Here is a 20,618-nt window from a genome sequence, read left to right as displayed (position 1 = left end):
CGAAAAACTCTGGTGCCCCACATGCCTTGAACTCCCGGAACGAGGGAGTTCGGGCCCCAACCTGACCCGCAACAATCTCAGCCCTGAATGTCCTGAATCTCTCCTCCATAATCTCCAGCATGCCCTCCTTGACCGTCCCAAAAATGACTGGGGTAGTGTCAAGGATGCCCTTGGTAACCTCAGCTGCGATAAGCTCGCACAACCTCTCATTAATCACATCAGTAGTGTCGCCTGACCCTGCCCCGGATCCAGATCTCGATCTTGATCTCCCTACTCCAAATCGTGTCATCACCATGTTGAACTGTAATGTCATAAATCATAACGATCAGGATTTCCATATAAGGGATCTCCCCACACCAATCCTCCATGAAGTTGTCAGATCTAACACTGGTTAGGGTACAGGTCCTGTGCTTTCAGTAGTACGGGCCCAGTACTACCTTCCACACCTACCTGTACCTTTCCCCAATGTTCTACCTGATAACCCCAATTCGTCCCAAAACCAAACCATATTCCACAAACTACCACATACATCAATCTCAGGCTGTCCTAAGATTGGCTATACTCATATCAATTAGACCAATCATAACATGTTGCCTTTATGCATGCAAATTATACACAGAAAAGGATCAAATAGACTTTCGAATAAAAGATTCTACCCTAGGACCACAACCAGACAAGGAATAGGAAATAAGGCCAAATCAATCATTCTAAGCCTATAAGCTCCTGACCGTATATAATTTTAAAAGCATACACAGAGCAAGTTCCATACGATCATCAAAGCTCAAATATCAGAATAACATGGCTAGCACATTAGGGAACTACTTACTTGGCTCAGCTGATCGCACGCCTTGCACTCTCATCTTTTCCTTTCTTTCAAAAGATTTTTATGTCATTTGTTTTTAAAATAATTTTACCATTTCCTTAGTTTGAGTCCTGACACAACCGAGAGTATGCCCGAATCCCTCAAACCAAGGCTCTGATACCAACTTGTAACGACCCAATTTTCAAAGTAAAATTTTCATTTTTAGAGTAGTCACCCATAATTCCATACAGTAAGAAACCTAATTATAATTTTTTTCAAAACATAAGTCAAATACAACTTTTATTCTGAATACTAGAGTGTCCCATCAAACGCTTGTGAGAGAGTGCACGTCGTGCCATCACGCCTTTCCCTTGCCCTTGGGATCTAAAGTACCTGAAACCATAAACACACCTGTAAGCACGAAGCTTAGTGAGTTCCCCAGAGCATACCCCACACACAATCCACATAACATGCTAGCTATAAAAGCTATCTCTACCACATAACACATACCAATTAGCTATAAAGCTACCTCTACGACATAATGCATATCAATTAGGTATAAAAGCTACCTCTACCACATAACACATATCAATTAGCTATAAAGCTATCTCTACCATTCGCCACAAAGGCTATCTCTACCCTTAGCCATAAAGGCTATCTCTACCATTAACCTTGAAGGCTATCTCTACCATTAGCCCTGAAGGCTATCTCTACCACTAGCTGTAAAAGCTTTCTCTACCACATATCAATGCATAACAGTGCCAAACACCTCTACACATCAAGTATACCAACTATCATAAAATGGGCCGGCCTTGGTGCCTTAGACCCATTGGTATGGTGAGAAAACTCACCTCGAATGCAGAAGCTTCCTGAAGAAATCCTTAACTGCTACCCCACCCACTTCCTGAACCATCAATACCGATCAATATACCTAATTAACAACTGGGCCCCATACCATAATCCTTAATCCATGCATGGGGTAAAATGACCATTTTACCCCTGGCCCAATATGATCCAAACTAAGGCCCAAATCTCAAAACAAAACCCAAAGCTAGGTAGGCTTTCCAAGACCACTAGTGGTCCACTAATGGCCCAATTTGCTCAATTGGGCCCAATACATCTAATGGGCCTTAGCCGAAGGCTAAACATATTCTTGGCCTAAATTATCTGACTTCGGATGGCCCACTAAGGCCTAAAAACCAAAAGTATGGCCCAAACTGTGGTCCAATAACACAAGGCCCAACTGATAGAGTACGTGGGGCGTACATCTACATACGCTAAGCGTACTGTCTAAGTGGTGTGTACGATGGTCGTACCTTCACATACACTTAGCGTAAATCCCCCTATTAATTCCATTTCTCATTAAGTGCTTAACACTTCAATTCAGAAGCTACAATCATAGATCCTGGTTCTTTTCCACGTCTTAATCCATTAAGTCACTGACGTGGTGATTTTACTTGGCCCAAACAAGCCCAAAATCCAAAAATTATGTTCTACTTTCATGAAAAGGGCTAGATCTCTTGCATGAACCCATTAAGACATTCAAGATGGAAACTTTCCTGCTTATGGGACCCTTTTAGCTCTGAGGGTGGTAACCTTAAGCTCACAAACGAGATTTCACCATAAAGGTCCATTCTTGGGACCAAAATGACTCTAAAACCAAACTAAACTAGATCTAAGAATTCTTAGGTAAAGTTATGAACTTTATACCTCTAAAGAGTCCCAAAGGATGATCCTATCCTAGATTTATGAGCTCCAACTTTCCAAGTTCTTCCTTGCCAACTACTTCTTTTCCTCTTCCAAGCTTAGACCACCAAAATGAGCTTCTTAAGGTTAAAACCACACAAGAACAAAGGGATGAGGCGTTCTAGTGTATCTCTGAGGTTGGGGGACTGATAAGGAGGCTAGGGTTTGAGCCATTAAGTTCTTTATATAGTGGTTGGCCTCAAATTAGGGTTTCTGGACACTGAACGTACGTGGGCGTACGCCAAAAACACCTGCGACCATTTCCTTGTTATACGCTGAGCGTAACCCAGCTTACGTTAGGCGTACTCACGCGCCTTCCACTTTGCATGCATGGTCCTTCCTTGTCATTTATTTCCATTAGGGGCTAAAAATTGACAATAACTTCAAAGTGTCATAACTCCTTCATTTTAAGTCCGTTTCCGACGAACTTTACATCCACAAAGAGGTGGAGGGAAGCCCTACGCTCCCATCGACACTTCCAAGTCTAAAACCTTCTAGATGAAACTCGGGACCCATAAAAGACCGAATCGCCCCTACCCTTTGGTTTTCGAGACCCTTTTAGCTCTGAGGGTGGCAACCCTAAGCTCACAAACGAGATTTCACCATAAAGGTCCATTCTTGGGACCAAAATGACTCCAAAACCAAACTACACTAGATCTAAGCATTCTTAGGTAAAGTTTTGAACTTTATACCTCCAAAGAGTCCCAAAGGATGATGCTTTCCCAGATCTATGAGCTCCAACTCCCCAAGTTCTTCCTTGCCAACTTCTTCTTTTCCTCTTCCAAGCTTACACCACCAAAATGAGCTTCTTAAAGTTAAAACCACACAAGAACAAGGGGATGTGGCGTTCTAGGGTATCTCTGAGGTTGGGGGACAGATAAAGAGGCTAGGGTTTGAGCCATTAAGTTCTTTATATAGTGGTTGGCCCTAAAATTAGGGTTTCTGGACGCTGGGCGTACGCTAAAAACACCCGCGACCATTTCCTTTTTATACGTTGAGTGTAACCCAGCCTACGCTGGGTGTACTCACGCGCCTTCCACTTTGTGTGCTTGGTCCTTCCTTGTCATTTATTTCCATTAGGGCTAAAAATTGACAATAACTTCAAAGTGTCATAACTCCTTTATTCTAAGTCCATTTCTGACGATCTTTACATCCACGAAGAGGTGGCGGGAAGCCCTACCCTCCCATCGACACTTCCAAGTCTAAAACCTTCCGAGACCCCAACCGAGTACTTTCAAACAGGGTGTTACACTTCAGCTCCAAGCTGGATCGCTCCGGAGCCTACATCATAAGCTGGACCATTCCCTTGGGCCTACCGTATTAACTGGACCACCCATGTATCTTGACCTTCTGTACAAAGTAGGATTGCCTCATACCCACAACACATGTTGACATATACAAATATAACCAATAGTTAGCCGGTGTGAGTAATCATACAAATCTATCAGTCTATCATATCACCATTACATACATGTAATCATACAGATCTACCAGAGTAACATATAACCAACATAGGATCATCTTATATATCAGGATACATAACCTAGTGGGTCGGCATTGGTGCCTTCGATCCACAAGTACAGTGAGGAAAACTAACCTCAACCAGCTATTAGAGAAAACATGAGCTAGAGCTGTTGACCTCCGAACTCCTCACACTATCAATTCACCAAAGCAACATTAAGTCAACCAAGGTAAAAACCTCCAACCAACAAGTCCTTAGACTAAGACTAATTTTTCTAACTGAAAAATACCATTTTCCCTTCCTGAGACCTATCCTAACAGTTAACCAAAAGTCAATAAGTCAAACGTCAAAGGCCAGTATACAGACCGAGTACGCCCTACATACTCTAGCTTTACACCCTGCGTAGAATGTTACTTGGCTTTTACGAGAAAATATAGGGCTACGTGTTGCGTACCCATATGTACACCCTGCATACTCACATTAAAGTCAAACTTCTCATTAAGTGCTTAATATAGAAAGACATCACTTCCAACTCTCTGATCTGGTCTAAATCAATTTCCTAAGTGATAATGTTCCAAACTTTATGCACTTGCATGACTTATTAGAGTTCAAGAACAAACCTTAATCCTATAACATCTTTCAAGGATCTCAAACTCTTGCATGGAGGGTTGTATATGGCCAAGACACCATTTTGTGACTTAATACCCCTTAAATATCTCTGAAAATACACTCAACAAAGTCTAGAATCATTCATACTCAAAGAGACCAAAGTAATCGGATAAAATGACATAAATTCAACATCTAAGCTAGATCTATCAACGGAGGAATAAAGGTACAAACATTATACCTTTTGGAGATGAATGAGTGAGAAGAGCTTCCAGATCCAAGCTTGGTTCAATCTTTCAAGCATGACCACCGCCTTCTTCTTTCTTCAAAGGCAGCCACAAACACACTTTTAATCTCATAATGCACTAATATGGGGTTAGGGTTTCAATGGAATAATTTGGAGAAATAGATCCTGAGAATGGAAGAGGCTTATGAAGGTTAAGGTGCTTAAATAGGGCTCAAAAACCCAAATTTAAGGTTTGGACTTTGGCCGAATACATCCTGCGTACTCCTATCTATGCCCCCATATAGTTCATTAAAGGCCCATGCACATTTTCCTTTTCTATGCAACTTGTAGAGGCTATCTACGCCCAACGTAGATCAAAACTCCATACTTACACATAACAAATATACAAAGGAATTACCTGCAAGGACTGGGTGTTACAGTACAATCTTTGATCTACAAGAAACTCGTAAGAGAGAAGCGAGACATTTTGTGAAATTCCAGAATGCAAAAGCAGGATGAAGGCACCTTCATGGAAATCGAACTGTCATTCATGCATCAGCGTTAGGTGAAAGTGAGGAAAAAATGGCGTAAAGGAGAAGAAGATGAAAAGGCGTTTAGATAAAAAAAAAAGGGGGGGGGGGGGGTATCCTGGTTATTTTAATTGTTTTTTTACTTAAAAAGGTATAATTAAAATATACATGTGGACTCTAGGTGGCTATTCTCACATCAACATTAGATGCTTGATTAGTGAAACCTGGAAATTTGGGTTATATAACTCTTTTTAACAGGCCAGTTGTAAGTTTACTGGTATACACTTCATAAAAAAAAAACTTTAGTGACCATTTAAAATAAAATACAAGTTTATTGTGCTATAATGAAATTACCTAGGGGTGTCGAACGGGTAAAATTTTCGGGTTTCGGGTAGAACGGGTATTTCTTTAAGAAAATAATACCTGATACTCGACCTATATTATAATTCGGGTTTTTGGGTTTCGGGTATTTGTGTTTGAGGTCGGGTTGGGTAATTATCGGGTATACCCGAAAATTTCTTAAATAACACTTATTGATAATTATTTATTTTTTTTTATTTTTATATGTTGGTTGGTTTAATAAAGAATTGGGTAGGAAATACTTCATATAATTAACAAGTACATATATAATAACAATACAAATCATTATAATATGCTATGTACTTTTTTAATTCAATTCCGTGCGATAGTGAGAAACTAAGAATTGTGATGACGGTTCAGGACTTCAGCTTCAGCGTCGTATTCTCTTTGCAAGTTTGCGTCGACTGTTGAGTCGTCATTCATAAGAAAGAAACGAATGGAAAACTCGAAATATCATTATTCTCGAGAGGAACATTGTAGATGATATTAGTATTTACTCATTTAATTGGATTAAGATTATATAAATCTAAGTTGCAGGCTTGATTTGTCTATTTTGTTAATATAGACCTAGCAGTTTAATACACGAATACACGAATTCCTGTGTGATACGATACGATACAAATACATTTTGAAAATGTGATAAAACTTATTTCTTTTTGTGTCTTCATGTCGTGTCAAATTCGTGTCTAACACCGGAATACAACACAAATTGCCAGATCTAGGTGCATGTCTCCCATTTACAATGTTTTCTTGTAAGTTGATTTGAACTCCTTATGTCTTTGGGTTTTTCTGCTAATGATATTTGCTTTCCAAAAGAAAAAAAAAAAGTTTAATTCAAAATTACAAAGCGTGGTTTCTATATTCCGGGGATCTAAATACATTTTCAAAATTAAGTTGCCAAAACCCATAGCAAATGCCATTGGTTTCCTGAACTTTGGTTAGATCCTAATCTATTTAAGTCAAATTTCTAATACAAAATAAATATAAAAAACCCTAAAATTAATAATCATCTTCTTTCCCAGTTCATCAAGAACAGAAATCTGCATAAGAAGCACCTAAAAACCTCAATTTGTGTGCATGGTACTCATGTGATACAAGCAAATCTTCACTATGTATCGTTCCAAACCGTGAATGTGGGAGCGCCGCCATTAGCCACCACAAGGTTGGCGGTTCTTGCTGGAAGCGTTGGTATGGCAGTCGGCACCCAACCTCCAAAACCGGATCCCTGGTGTTGGTAATACAAGTTTCCATCACCATCATGTGACGAGTCAGCAGTAGTTGCAGTAGCCATAATCTGGTTCATATAACCCCCACCACCATATCCCACAACCTGGTGATCACCTCCTCCGCCACTGCTATAACTATGTTCCATTGAAGATGAATCCAAGTTCATGAGATTATGGAGCACCGAAGAGTTGGGTGCAGGTTGGAAAAACTGATGAATCTGTTGAAGGTCTTGGAAACTTTGACCATCGGGTTCCTGTTGTTCTTGTTTGCACCATAATCGTTGTTGGTTCGAGACGTTATAGTGTTGTGGATAGTGCATGCTAAACGGTTGCGCCTGTGCTTGAGCCAGGGCTTGGTGGTGGTAGTTAATGGAGCTCGGCCATGTCATGGTGCCATAACTGTTGAGTCCCTCGTGGGTCAGTTGGGTGGTCAAGTGATCATCTTTTGCAGCCCGAAGTAACTCAGTGGCAGCGGCTTGTTCTGCATCCTTGAGACGTTTAGCTGCACCACCAACCGGTAAGGTGGTGCTTTCAAGTATGCATTTAACGTCGTATCTGTTGATTTCAAAGTTTGTGACTGCATTCAGTCCACGGAATTTGATGGCAGCAATGTCATAAGCCTCAGCAGCTTCTTCCTGTGTACCTGTTAACAGATATAAAAACACGAATTACATGAAATTATCCATTGTATATATATCTAGATATGAATTGTAAGGAAAGAAAAAGATTTAATTACCAAAAGTTCCCAAGTAAAGATCTTTGTTCCCTGCAACTCTTCCAATTCTTGCTTGCCATCTTCCATGTTGATGGTGTCTGCATGTATGTTTCAGATTAATTTCGTTATAAACCAATCAAGTCTTCTTTAAAAAGTATATATCATGAGTACTTAATCAAACCAATTGCATAATTAATAAGACACAATTTAAATTGCCAATGATACATCACAATGAACAAACACCAGAAACTTGTCTCATCAAGTTGGCCGGATATTGTATGGAAAGTTGCTCAAGGTTAACTATAATTAACTCGTAACTAATTCAAAAAGTTCTCATTCAATCCTCTTCAACCTTGCAAAAGTTTCAATCTAAAACACATTTTAAATCGTCTTCCAGCCCACTCATATTATTAGCTCCAACGTTAATTAAGATTCCTATTGTTTATTGATTTATGTACAAAAAAGGAAATCTTCCAAAATATATTCTGACTCCTGTTGGTAAATGGCATGTGCAAACTGGTATTTGTTGGTCCCATGTAATCACATATGTCAATATAGCAATTTATAGCATGCAAAAACTATTTAAATGTTTTTTAATAAATAAATATATTTATGATTTAGGTACTACGTTAAGTTTTCTTGAAAACCATCTAATTTTCATTTATTTGCTTAATATTATGTACTTGATTTATTCTTTGCTTCAGCTTTAACAAGGTAAATGGTGATAATAAACTAATTTAATTAAAAAAGTGAGCAAAACGAGGAGCAAATAGTATATTTAAAACTAAACCAAATTATATTTAAATGCTTATAATATAAAATATAAATTAAATATTTCTAATTATTTTTCTTACCCATCCTCCTAGCATAATGACAAATATAATAAAAAAAATATTAATTTATTAAATATAATAAATATCACAATTTTAAATGTATAAGAAGATAGTAAAAGAAAAAACTTAATAGATATAAGTGTCCCAATGGTAAATTATAGGAGGATAATAAAATGTATAGAAAGATGATAAGAGAAAAAAAATAGAATAATATTTGATTCTCTATAAAATAATATGATTTCAAAATTTATTATTATTTTGATGATATAATATGATTGAATTTAAAAATATATATATTTATAAAATACTAGTTATGGCATGTTGGCCATAGATACCATTCCGACATCATAGAAACAATATTTATTTTGACTTATATATTATTCTAACTTGTTATGCATTTTTGCTTAGTTATTTGCTTAATTAGGAGTTATTACTTGATGTAAAAAGATTTGGGTTAGAAAGTTTTTCAAAACTTATTATTATAAAATGTTATTTCAGACATGTAATTTGTAGTATATTAAAACATTTGGCTCATTTGACATGCAATAACACCAAATTTAATACTATGTTCTAAATTAATATCATACTCTTTAATTTTACGTATATATCTATGAATTTTAGTACCATGGCACAAAATGTACCTTGTCACACCTCTATAGATGGAAGCACCTCGAGAAAAACCGCTACTTTTCCTGCATGAATTAACAAAAAAATATATCACATGATATATACATATATCATATATGTGTAATTTATATAACCGATAACTTGCTTTGCACTACGCACCTTCTAAGTGATGCTACGTATTCTTGTCTAGTCATGTGTTTCATCTCCTCGATCTCCTTCTCATAGTTGCTAATCTACACGTTTTTACGATGCCAAATTAATTAAAATCACATTCATATCGGCCAATTGATTTCGGTCTTCAGACACAATTCCATTATAAACGGAATTGAAGTTTGTGAGAGGAAACAAACAATATTTTATGTTGCAGTTTCAAAAACTGTCCTTAAGATATGAAAGAAATCAATTTTAAACTTATTTTAAATACAAAATAAAAAAATTTAAAATGGATTCTAGCATGTATAAAATATTACAAACATGAACAAAAACAAATAAATGAAACTATGAAGCTTACAGGGAAATTTGTCGTAGTTGTGGTACCCCAATATTTCAATGCAGCTAAATCATAAGCTCTTGCTGCCTTATCTTCTTTGTCGTAACCACCTACATTAACACAAAATCGATATCATGAGATCTACACAAGAAAATGAGAAACACCTTTCCTGGTAATTAATTATACTTACCCAAATAAACTGCAAGAATATTGAATCAAATCCCAGTTGAATCATTTATTAATCCATGCGAAAAAAAGAGAAGAAACCAAATAAATTAAGTTAGTAGATGAATTTATTAATCAATTAATTCAAAAAGCATATTTAAAAGTATTTCTTTTTAATTTATATATAATTAATTACCTTGTCTTCCTTTGCGAACTTGTCCTTCTCTTCTGCAACTATTGTCCCATAAATGAGCCTCGTATCTCCCCGTCCATCTGTGTCTGCACTACCCAAAACCTAAATACTTTTAGAGTAAAAATAGTAATAAAACAACGAAAATAAAATGGGAATTTATAGAAATATCAAAAAATGATATATTAATATTAATATTAGTTGAATAATAAATGAATGTGACCTTGTGACACCACGGTAAATGGAAGTTCTTTGTCCAAACGTATCGATTGATTTTCGGGGCACCGCTTCCGTCGTCACACCGCCGCTTTCACTACCTATGGTGGTTGCCACCTCCATTTGCTGCCGTTTATTATCGGAAGAAGAACTGTCTCCACCGCCACTGACAACAAACCCACCAGTATCACCGGTGCTCATGGATAAAGATAGCTCGTTGCTTCTACCACAACCAGTAAAACCACCTGTCACTGCCGTCCCTGTCCCGCTGTCGTTTTCTTGATTAAGCGGTGATCTTGTGGTGGTGGTGTTTTGATTAGATGGAGTTGGGTTATTTCTGAGCCAGTTCTTTATCATCGAAAGACCAATACTACTGTTATTGTTCATGTTGTTGCTTCCTCTGGTGGTATCGTGTGTGGTGGTTGTTACCTCTGTCACCGCCGCTTGAGGCGGGAGTTGCATAGTGGAGTACATATAATCTCCGCCATTACCAACACTTAGAAAATTTTCGAACTTTGGAGGTTGTATTTCAGAGTTTTCACCGTTGCATGAACCACCACCGGCCATTAAAACCGACAACTCCGAGCTCCCTTTCATGTTCCAATCTGTGTTTTCACCATAAAAAACAATCCAAAACTTTATTTCTGTTTTCTAGGGTTTTTTTATTTCTTCAAGATGAACAAAACCCTATAAAAATCTTGTTAAAAAATAACAAACTAATTACCATGGTGATTATGATAAGGTTGAAGTATGCCATACGGAGGATGGAGGTTGAGAGAAGGTATGGTGGAGTGAACGGCGGTGGAACCAAGATCGAAGCATTCACTACCGGTGCCGGAAATGTCATCAGAGTTGAAGTTATCAACAATAGATGTTTGTGAATCAACCATTTGTTGCTGATCTTGAGGTGAGAGTGAGAACCCTAACCAGTTGTTCATGGATGCTGCCATGAAAACAGTAATTAAAAGGCTTTTGATTTGTATTTAATGGTGGGATGATGAGTTCATGCACACAGATGGATTAATGGATGATCAGAAGATGAATGTTTGAGGTTTGAATCAAAAGAAAGAGAGAATATGAAGGGTCTATGAAAGAGAAGAAAACCCAAAGAGAAAAATCAATTGAAACACCCCTTGTTCATACTATATACTTGTTTGTTCTCCAAGAGTACCTAGATACAATGAACTTTTATATCTTTTATAATTATAATCGGTATTGGAATTAGAAACTCTATGCGAAAATGACAAATCTTTATACTGGGAACTAAAAAAAATAAGTAATTATGTTTTTATTCTAAAATTTTTAAATATCATTATTAGTTACGTAAATTGGTAAGAAAACGACAACAAATGTTTGCCCCTCCAAGCTCTATCGCTTAAAAGACCAAAGGGATTGAGCATAGTTTAGCTATGGTTTTGTCACGGTGGCGGTGGCAGTTATATATATATATATATATATATATATATATATATATATATATATATATATATATATATATATATATATATATATATATATATATATATATGTTCAGGTTCATTTGAGACCATTCAAATTTTGTGAGACCGTGAAACCAAATCTAAAAATAATTTTAAAATTCAAAATAAATAGAAAAATCCAAAAATTCTTTTTTTAAATATTATTTTCGAAACTTGAATTAACTAAAACAAACTAAAAAAAAAAAAGTAAAAAAATTCCGTTTTTTTTTTAAAAATACGTGAAATATTCTAAATAGAATATTACACTGACATATTCTAAAAAATAATTTTAAAATGCAGAATAAATAGAAAAATCTAAAAATTCTTTTTTTAAATATTATTTTCGGAACTTGAATTAACTAAAAAAAAATAAAAAATAAATAAAAAAAATCTATTTTTTTGAAAAATACGTGAAATATTTTAAATAGACTATTACACTGTACATATTTTAAAAATAATTTTAAAATGCAAAATAAATGAAAAAATCAAAAAATTCTTTTTTTAAATATTATTTTCGGAACTTGAATTAACTAAAAAAATAAAAAATAAATAAAAATAAAAAATAAAAAAATGTGTCTCACGGTCTCACAAAATATAGGTGGTCTCAAATGAACCTAACCCTATATATATATATATATATATATATATATATATATATATATATATATATATATATATATATATATGATCAAATGAAAACACCTAAAGATTGAGAACGCGACAACAAGTATATTCATTTGTGATTTCATATATTTATTTATGAAAAAATAATAAATTTTTACGCCTTTAATTTCAATTGAAGAGAAAAAACATATTGAGGTGAGATCGGTTGAGAACTCATACTTTTTTGAAAACCCAAAAACTAAAAGTGGAGCGTTAGATTAACACTAATTCAATAAACACATGATCGTAATTATACCAATTTCATTTAATGTTTAATTTTTTGTGTTATTGGAAACATTAACAAAAAAAATTTACAAATTAACATAAATTTCAATATATATATATATATATATATATATATATATATATATATATATATATATATATATATATATATATATATATATTAAACAAAATTGTAATTTTTTCAAAAAACAACTGCATTTTTTTCTCAAAAAAACTTCATTTTTCTTAAAAAAACTGCAATTTTTTCAAAAATAAAGAATAAAACTGCTTTTCTTTTAAACAAAATAGCATTTTTTTAAAAAAAATCTGCAAACTTTTCAAAAAAAAGCTACAATGTTTTAAAAAAACCTGTAACTTTTCTTTTTTAAAAATACATTTAAAAAAAAACTACAGTTTTTTCAAAAACCACATTTCTTTTTCAAAAAACCTGCAATTTTTTCAAAAAGACACTATTTTTTAAAAAACAAAACTACATTTTTTAGGTGCGTATATGCATATTTTTGGTACATTTATGCATATTTTTACAAGTGCATATATGCATATTTCATATTTTATAATATTTATAAATGAATCATAAGAAAACTCATTTTATTTACTAATCTGTAAAGACAATACAATAAATATTTTATTCGATACAATATAAAATATCAAAAACAAAAAAATGCTACAAAATTTCAAAGCGTTTTCATGTCTACGTGTCAATATTTCTATATTTTCTTCAATTTATCATCTTTCACCTTATCAATATTCACCACAGTTTCTTCCAAATCTAGAAAACAAAATAAAAAGAAATTTATTGATACAAAAACAATCACAAAAATATATATGTGATTACATGTGAATCACATATAATTTATTTGTAAATTATATGCGATTTACATGTGAATCACATGTAATTCATATATGAATTACATGTGAATCACATGTAATTAACTTATATGTGAATCATATGTAATTCATATTTGAATTACATGTGATTTACATGTAAATCACATGTAATTCATACGTGAGTTACATGTGATTTACATGTAATTCATACGTGAATTACATGTAATTTGTATATGAATTACATGTGATTCACATATGATTTACATGTGATTCACATGTGATTCATATATGATTTACATGTGAATCACATGTAATTACAACGTTGAACTTTTTTTTAAATTTAGATAAGTAAAAAAGAAACAATCATAGTTATCCAGATTTAAGTGTTGAACTCATTAAGCCCATTAAGTAAATAAGATAACTGCCCATGAGTTGTATTAAGAAACTGATGAAAATGCTTACTCTTGTTGAAAACTGAATCAAATTCCACAGGGTTTGCCTTCCATCCTGCATACATGACATTATGAGAAATTATCAAGTCAAATGTTTTTAACATTGAAATGTACGCTTTCATGAAACTTTAAATCATCCGAAAAGATAATTTACCTTTTGTGACAACACTAGGATCCTCATAAAAACCTCCTATGATTGCAACATGTCCAGGTCTGGATTCTGTTGGAGGACAAGCATGAGAAACACCCTAACGCCCTTGTCCTTTGATTACACTTCTCAAAGTTGGCGCTCTGTAATTCCCATCAGATTCTGGCTCAAATAACTTGTCGGCTCGTAATCCATCAGCTAAAATCACAATTAAAGTGTCTGTGATTACTTTGTTATATAGATCTCAAAAAAGAAACCTCATTCATGAGTGACATATACGTTAAAATGTGTGTCATCTAGCATTGTGTTTAAATAACCGTTTGAAAGAGTTAAGATTTAAGAATATTCTAATATTTATTATACTTTAATTTTCAAAAATACCACTTTGTTTTACTCATTGAACTTTGAAATTTAAATTCCTTGAATAAGAAAGATATTGAATTAGAGAGAAAAATTACAATATTTCATTAAATTGAAAAACTATATATATATATATATATATATATATATATATATATATATATATATATATATATATGCTACTGATCTATCTATATATAAAGGTAACAGCTGATCAAATTGAGAAGCAATAAGATTTTGGTGAGAACATTATCTAGTTTAGATCTTGTACGTAAAAAATTGAGATGAAAGGATTAAATATTACCTTGAGAGGAGGATTATCAGGCGCTAAAGCCTCAGCAACAAACTATGGTCCATGAGCTGAGCCTCCAATTCCAACTAAGAGTATGTGTGTGAATCAGCCTTCTAGAGAAGAAGGAGGCTTTATTTGAAATCATAAAAATATAAAAAAACATTTTACAACCACAATTTTATATGTATTGAAATCAAATAAACTTTTACATGGATCAGAGCCTCGTTGGCATCGGGAGGAAACCTAAGACGAGATCGAGATCTTAGTTCGAAATGCTTACTGAATTCCGATGGAGTCATGTAGGAGAATTGAGTGACGCCATGGACCGCCGACGGATCAAGCTTCTGGTGACGTACTGTGAGGCGGAGGTTAGTTTGGAAGACGGTGAACCTGTAATCATCCTCTTGTTTGAATGTAGAAGGGGAATGGTGTTAATCGGAGGAGATGGAGACGGTTGGACGCGAGGAAGACGATACGTACAGTACGTATATTTAGGACAATTTCCATCGATCTTTATCATATGTGTTTGCGTTCAATCTTCAATGGAGATCGATTTTAATAAGACGTGAATACTCCGTCAATCCCCAATCGAACATTTTAGGTCTCCAATGATCATTGCTAAAATTAAAGATGATCACGGACGGGATCGATCTCTTGGATCATGAATTTGTCTTTGATGATTTGGAGATTACTAACAGTTGATTGGTAGTAGTTGATGATTATAGAGATAAGATGAAGAGGAAGACAGGAAAGACGAGAGAGAGAGAGAGAGAGAGAGAGAGAAGTAAATGAGGGATTTAATCAAGGAAATCAAGAGTAATTATTTTATCTCTAAGTTACCCCTGATTCATTTTCAGTTTCATGCCCCCGGTCTTTTCTTTTCCCAGTATTTATAAAAATACCACAAAACATCTCAACCGTCTATTATTTTGATCTAAAGGTCCTCGTATGGTTCTCGGGTTCTCATGAACATATAGGTTATCAAATGATCCTTCGTCTATATATATATATGGGAAAAGTGAATATACCCTTAAGGGTATATAAAGTTAGGTACCAAAGAGCTATCTGACGTCGTTTCAAGTTAAATATACCTTAGCAGCTATTGCATATCTGAGAGAAGTCAAAAACATAATCGATCAGGCTATAGCCTCTTCCGCTCCTATTACGAAGATGGGGAAAAGATGTGACTCCTTCGATTCTTCCCAACTTAATGAATCATTGAGATTCATCTTATTTACATCAGAGGTTTTTGATCACGCAAAGTGGGATTATTTCAGTTGGTTCTGGCACACATGGCTTACACCCTAACGACCGAGGGAGAGAATGATTTTCGTTTGTCATATTTTAAACAACTTCCTTTTCTCAAGACAACCAATTGTTAGTTGATTTCTTCTCCTAATTTTTCCTTCCAATTTTTCTGATTTAATCTGAATCTTGAATTCAGAAAACTAGAACACAAAAGTTATTATATATCTTATTGTTGGAAGTTGATCTTTCAAGAATGGAGACTAATTCACTTGAAGTTAAAATTCATTTATGATTCAGTTTGAGTATGTGTTTCGACAAAATGTAAATGATTTTTGACTCTCAAATGGTTTTTCATTTGCAACTATATAAAAAGAAGCCCACCAGGTGTTCGACAAAATGTCATCTCTTATAATAACACTATCTTTTTCATTTTTTATGTGAATCTCAAATGGTTTTTCATTTGCAACATTGTTTTTGGTTGGTGCATTTATATTATATATATATGCATCTAAGAATTAGTCCATAACAAATATAAACTGCAAGTGAGTAAGTTTCTGAGAAGCCTGTCTAGGAACACATAGTCTTGGAACCATGGGTGTGTGTGGTATGTGTCACCTCTTTATGTTTTCTTTTAAATCATATTTATGGTATATATACATATATATATATATATATATATATATATATATATATATATATATATATATTGATTTATTTTCAAAGGTTCAGGGAGCTCTAGAATCTCTTGTGAGTCCTTTAACACCAATTGCTCATGCAAAGCTACATGCAAATGAGGTTCAACCAGCTTACAAGAAGTATTTATCTTCTTTTAAGCTTGCTTGTAAGGCTTCTAATCTTGATCCTTTTTACCTCAGGAAATGAATTCTTTATTTTTTTTTCTGTGGTTTGTGATCGGTAATCAAGTGTCTTTACAGGGAGAGGATGACTTTTATATAAGATACTATACGCTTCAACTTTTGACTGCCCTTTTAACAAATTCCCCCATTAGGTATGTGTCATACACACGTTTTCTTTGTTTTCTTTTTAACTTCTATTTCATATACTAAGGTCTCCTTCAGGTTACATGAAGTCATTCTTACAATCCTGTGAAGTAGAGGTAATCTTTTTCCTCTATTTAGTGCCAAATTTTTTATTTAACTATAAGATTACATTACTTTCTGTCTCCTGCCTATTGTCATTTTATTGCTATACTAGGAAATCAAAAAAATCTTGGTCTTTGAGGGTGCTTTTGAGAAGATTTTCACTATCATTAAAAGAGAGGGAGGTTCAGAAAGTGGTGTTGTTGTCCAGCTGATTAGTTGACTCTTCGTCAAATCTATACCATCAATGGTTTCTTGTTGTTTTTGGTCAGCTGATTAGTTGACTCTTCGTCAAATCTAAATTTTTCTAAATTTTAAATTTTAAAATTTTCTAGTAATTTACTTTTTCGACCCCTACCCCACACTTATTACATACAATGTCTTCATTGTATGCATAAAATAATTTAAAAGCAATAAACGGGAGAAAAAGGAACAGAATCCCCTTGGGTAATAGTGGTGAGATCAAATTGTTGATGCGTGTGGAAAATTTCAAACATCTTGAGAATGGACACCTTCAATTATGGATAATGGAACTTGGATCTTCAACGAGCGAGATACGTAAATATGTCAGCAAAATATGAATATGAGACTTTAATCTTCAAAAAATTTAGTGTAGAAAATCTTCAAAGCATAATAGACCAATGTGGGAAAGCATACACCACATTGCATGGTGTAGAGAAGAAGAGAAATGTAACTTCTGAATTCCACGTCGTGGTGTACGAATACACGACGTGGCTTCGAGCGATTATGTTTTCTGAAATCGTGATTTAAAATCAATCCATGATGTATAGTTGATGTCCACGTCGTGGAAACTAGACGTCACAATTTACATAATCTGTAAATCAAGTTAGATGCAACTTGATTAAATAACTTTTAGACGCTATCAAAACTCCCAAACTTTGTAACTCTTCACTACTTTTTTTTCTCTAATGAATATAACCCCACACTTATCAAATAAAGTGGGTCTTGACTCTGGACTGTAAATGACACAGCCTCTCTGGGAAACTCCTATCTCTAACTCTTAACTTCTTGCTCACAGAAACTCACGAAATCTACAACAAAACAATGTATAGAGAAGCAAAGAAAATAATCATCCATCATTCGGTTACAAGTGTTAAACATAAAAGGACAAACAAACAACTTCAAAAACCAAATGAAAACATAAAAATAAAAACATAAATATAAAAACTAATAATCATTGTTATCTCCTTGAGCTCCACTAGTTCCTGCCCCGTCTCCTTGTCTCGTCCATAACTCTTCCCATGTTGGAATATACGGGAAATGAGGTGGTATTGTGGGAGGTCGCTCCATATTCATATGTGTACATAAAGCATTGAGCAATTGGGTGTTGTAGTTGACACCTCCATGAAGATTATCCAAATATAAACCAACCCGAATTTGAAAAGGATTGGTCGGTATCCCACCCTCAAATTGTTTAGGTGGTTGTCCCCTCTCTCCTCGGGCTCTCATATTCCTCCTCCTCGGCCTAAGTTGTTCTCCTTGTTTCCTTATAGGTTGTTCATCATCCTCCGGTGGTATCACAAAAACTCCTCCAATATTCACTACAACCCGCATCACACTCAAAACTTGGATAGTTAAGTCATTGTCTGGAAAGCGCGTGAGGTTCCTAATAAAATTAAGATCAAGGTACCATAAGACTGGGCAAGTCGGGAAACTAAGTGTCCACCCGTAATGGGGCTATCGGGTCTTGAATTAGTTTCCTTCCTTCCCATAAACCGCACAAGCATATAATTAGGAACGTCACAAAAAATACCGGGTGTAATTATGCTCCACAAATGAAATAAATTTTGAATGGGCACTTTATCTCCATGATTTTTATGATTGATCGAGAAGGTGATGAGGCGATGCAAAAATCGATAAACGTGATTCCAGATTTTCCCTTCGCTTGCATCACGAGAATTGTACTCATGATTCGAAATGGTTCTCCAAAACTGGACATCAAAAATCCCGAAGGTGAAATCTCGAACACACCCTTGTAAAAATTGAACAAAAAATGGTGATTGTGTTTCCTCCTCAGTGTAAAGTCCCATGCGCCATGCAAATTCTCTAAGGCTGCACTCGTGGTATACACCTCCCAATCGAAAAGCAAGTGCCCGGTTGTATTTGGGATCGGTGGTCTTATCCTCAAAATTCACGGTAGTGAAGAACTCCACCGATAATTCCCGATAAATGGGGTCTTGAATAGAAAAGAGGTTCCTCCAATCGTTACACGTGAATGTAAAGTTATCTCCCATAAATACTTTTGTCCAATACCTTTCCAGCTCCATAACGATACCAACCCCGCGTAACCATGCCAAATCCACAATTGGATCAATTGCGAACTTGCGGTTGTACAACCACCCCAACCGATTTTCATAATTATTTAACATAGCATGGGAGAGGTTTTGAGGAAACCGGTAGAGTGGGTGAATACTCGACACATCAATAGGGTCTTGCGCTTGAGGAACTACCCTTTGAGGACCCATTTTTCCTAAAATGACCAACAACAAAAAAAACAAACCAAAACAACCAAGAGATTAAATTGTAAACCAAAGCAGGAAACTGGTCGCCCAGATTCCACGTTGTGGGTTTCTGTCCACATCGTGGGCGTGATTTGTGTCGTGGTTTCTGTCCATGTCTTAGCAAGGCTTGTTGTTCCTTCATGATATTTTGATGTTCCCTTATCACTGCATCTGTCTCATCGTGTCTCTTCTCGGAAGCCTCTATAAATATATGTAACATAGACTCAAGATCAACTTTCTTTTCAGGATGTGGTTTTTCTTTTTGGTAAAAGCCTTTTTCTATCTACCTATATTTTTCTTCTTTCAGCTTCTTATATTCGTCATATGGTAACCACTCCCTCTTTGGTTTTCTCCAACTTTCATCATACTTATCCCCACTCGAGTAGCAAACTTGCATCTTTTTATTTCCATTTTCATCCAAGTGGCAATCTTTTGTTAAGTGTGGACCATTGCACCTTTCACAACCAACTCTAATAGCATGAACTGATTGGTCCATCTTGGTCATTCTCCTATCCATGCTGTCAAGCATAGCTAGTACAACAACCATGACTTTGGAATTTCCTCCCCCAATTCCTTTAGCTCCATCATGTCTTGGATTATGGTACTCACAAGAATACTTCGAGAACTCTTCAATCAACTCCTTTACTTCACCTAGATTTTTCTTAGTATATGGTCCTTGAGAATCAAGGAGTTGCCTTGTTATGACATTCACCCCGTCATAGAAGATAGACACTTCTTGATGTATGTTAAGGTCATTTTGAGGGCAGTTTCTTAGTAACCATTTATAATGCTCTCATGCCTCATAAAGCGACTCACCCGGTTGTTGCTCAAATTTGGCTATTTCCGTCTTGAGTTTAGATATCTTTGATGGTGGGTAGAATTGTTCTAGGAATTGCTCACGAATCTGTGCCTAAGTAGTAATTGCACCGGGTGGAAGTGCTTTCAACCAATCTTTTGCAGTTCCCTTAAAAGTCACGGGAAGCATCATTAACAAAATTGTCTCTCTAGGAACATTCGGGATATTGAAATAGTCTGTAATGTCATTGCCCTCATATAGGTGCTTATAAGCATCCTCATGATCCTTCCC

General features: G+C 35.0%; 1 protein-coding gene and 1 non-coding gene across 2 annotated transcripts; one reads left to right on the top strand and one right to left on the bottom strand.

Moving 5' to 3' along the window:
• Window positions 1-6,560: 6,560 nt before the first annotated feature.
• On the bottom strand, window positions 6,561-11,336 carry LOC145073254 (AP2-like ethylene-responsive transcription factor BBM). Its single transcript, XM_079019810.1, has 9 exons — window positions 10,919-11,336; window positions 10,202-10,799; window positions 9,985-10,067; window positions 9,814-9,822; window positions 9,645-9,733; window positions 9,293-9,366; window positions 9,148-9,198; window positions 7,695-7,771; window positions 6,561-7,601 (listed from the first exon to the last, which is right to left on the bottom strand). The coding sequence occupies exons 1-9, from the start codon at window positions 11,142-11,144 to the stop codon at window positions 6,841-6,843; spliced, it is 1,968 nt and encodes a 655-aa protein (XP_078875936.1). The 5' UTR covers window positions 11,145-11,336; the 3' UTR covers window positions 6,561-6,840.
• An 8,944-nt stretch (window positions 11,337-20,280) lies between these two features.
• LOC145077559 (small nucleolar RNA R71) lies at window positions 20,281-20,387 on the top strand. Its single transcript, XR_013693301.1, has one exon. It is a non-coding gene; the product is annotated as a small nucleolar RNA R71 (small nucleolar RNA).
• Window positions 20,388-20,618: the final 231 nt, after the last annotated feature.

Source organism: Lactuca serriola, chromosome 9 (assembly GCF_051521515.1).
Source record: "Lactuca serriola cultivar US96UC23 chromosome 9, Lser_US96UC23_V15, whole genome shotgun sequence".
Classification (NCBI taxonomy): Eukaryota; Viridiplantae; Streptophyta; class Magnoliopsida; order Asterales; family Asteraceae; genus Lactuca; species Lactuca serriola.
The sequence above is the reverse complement of the archived record's forward strand: the minus strand, read 5'-3'. Positions and strand labels throughout refer to the sequence as shown.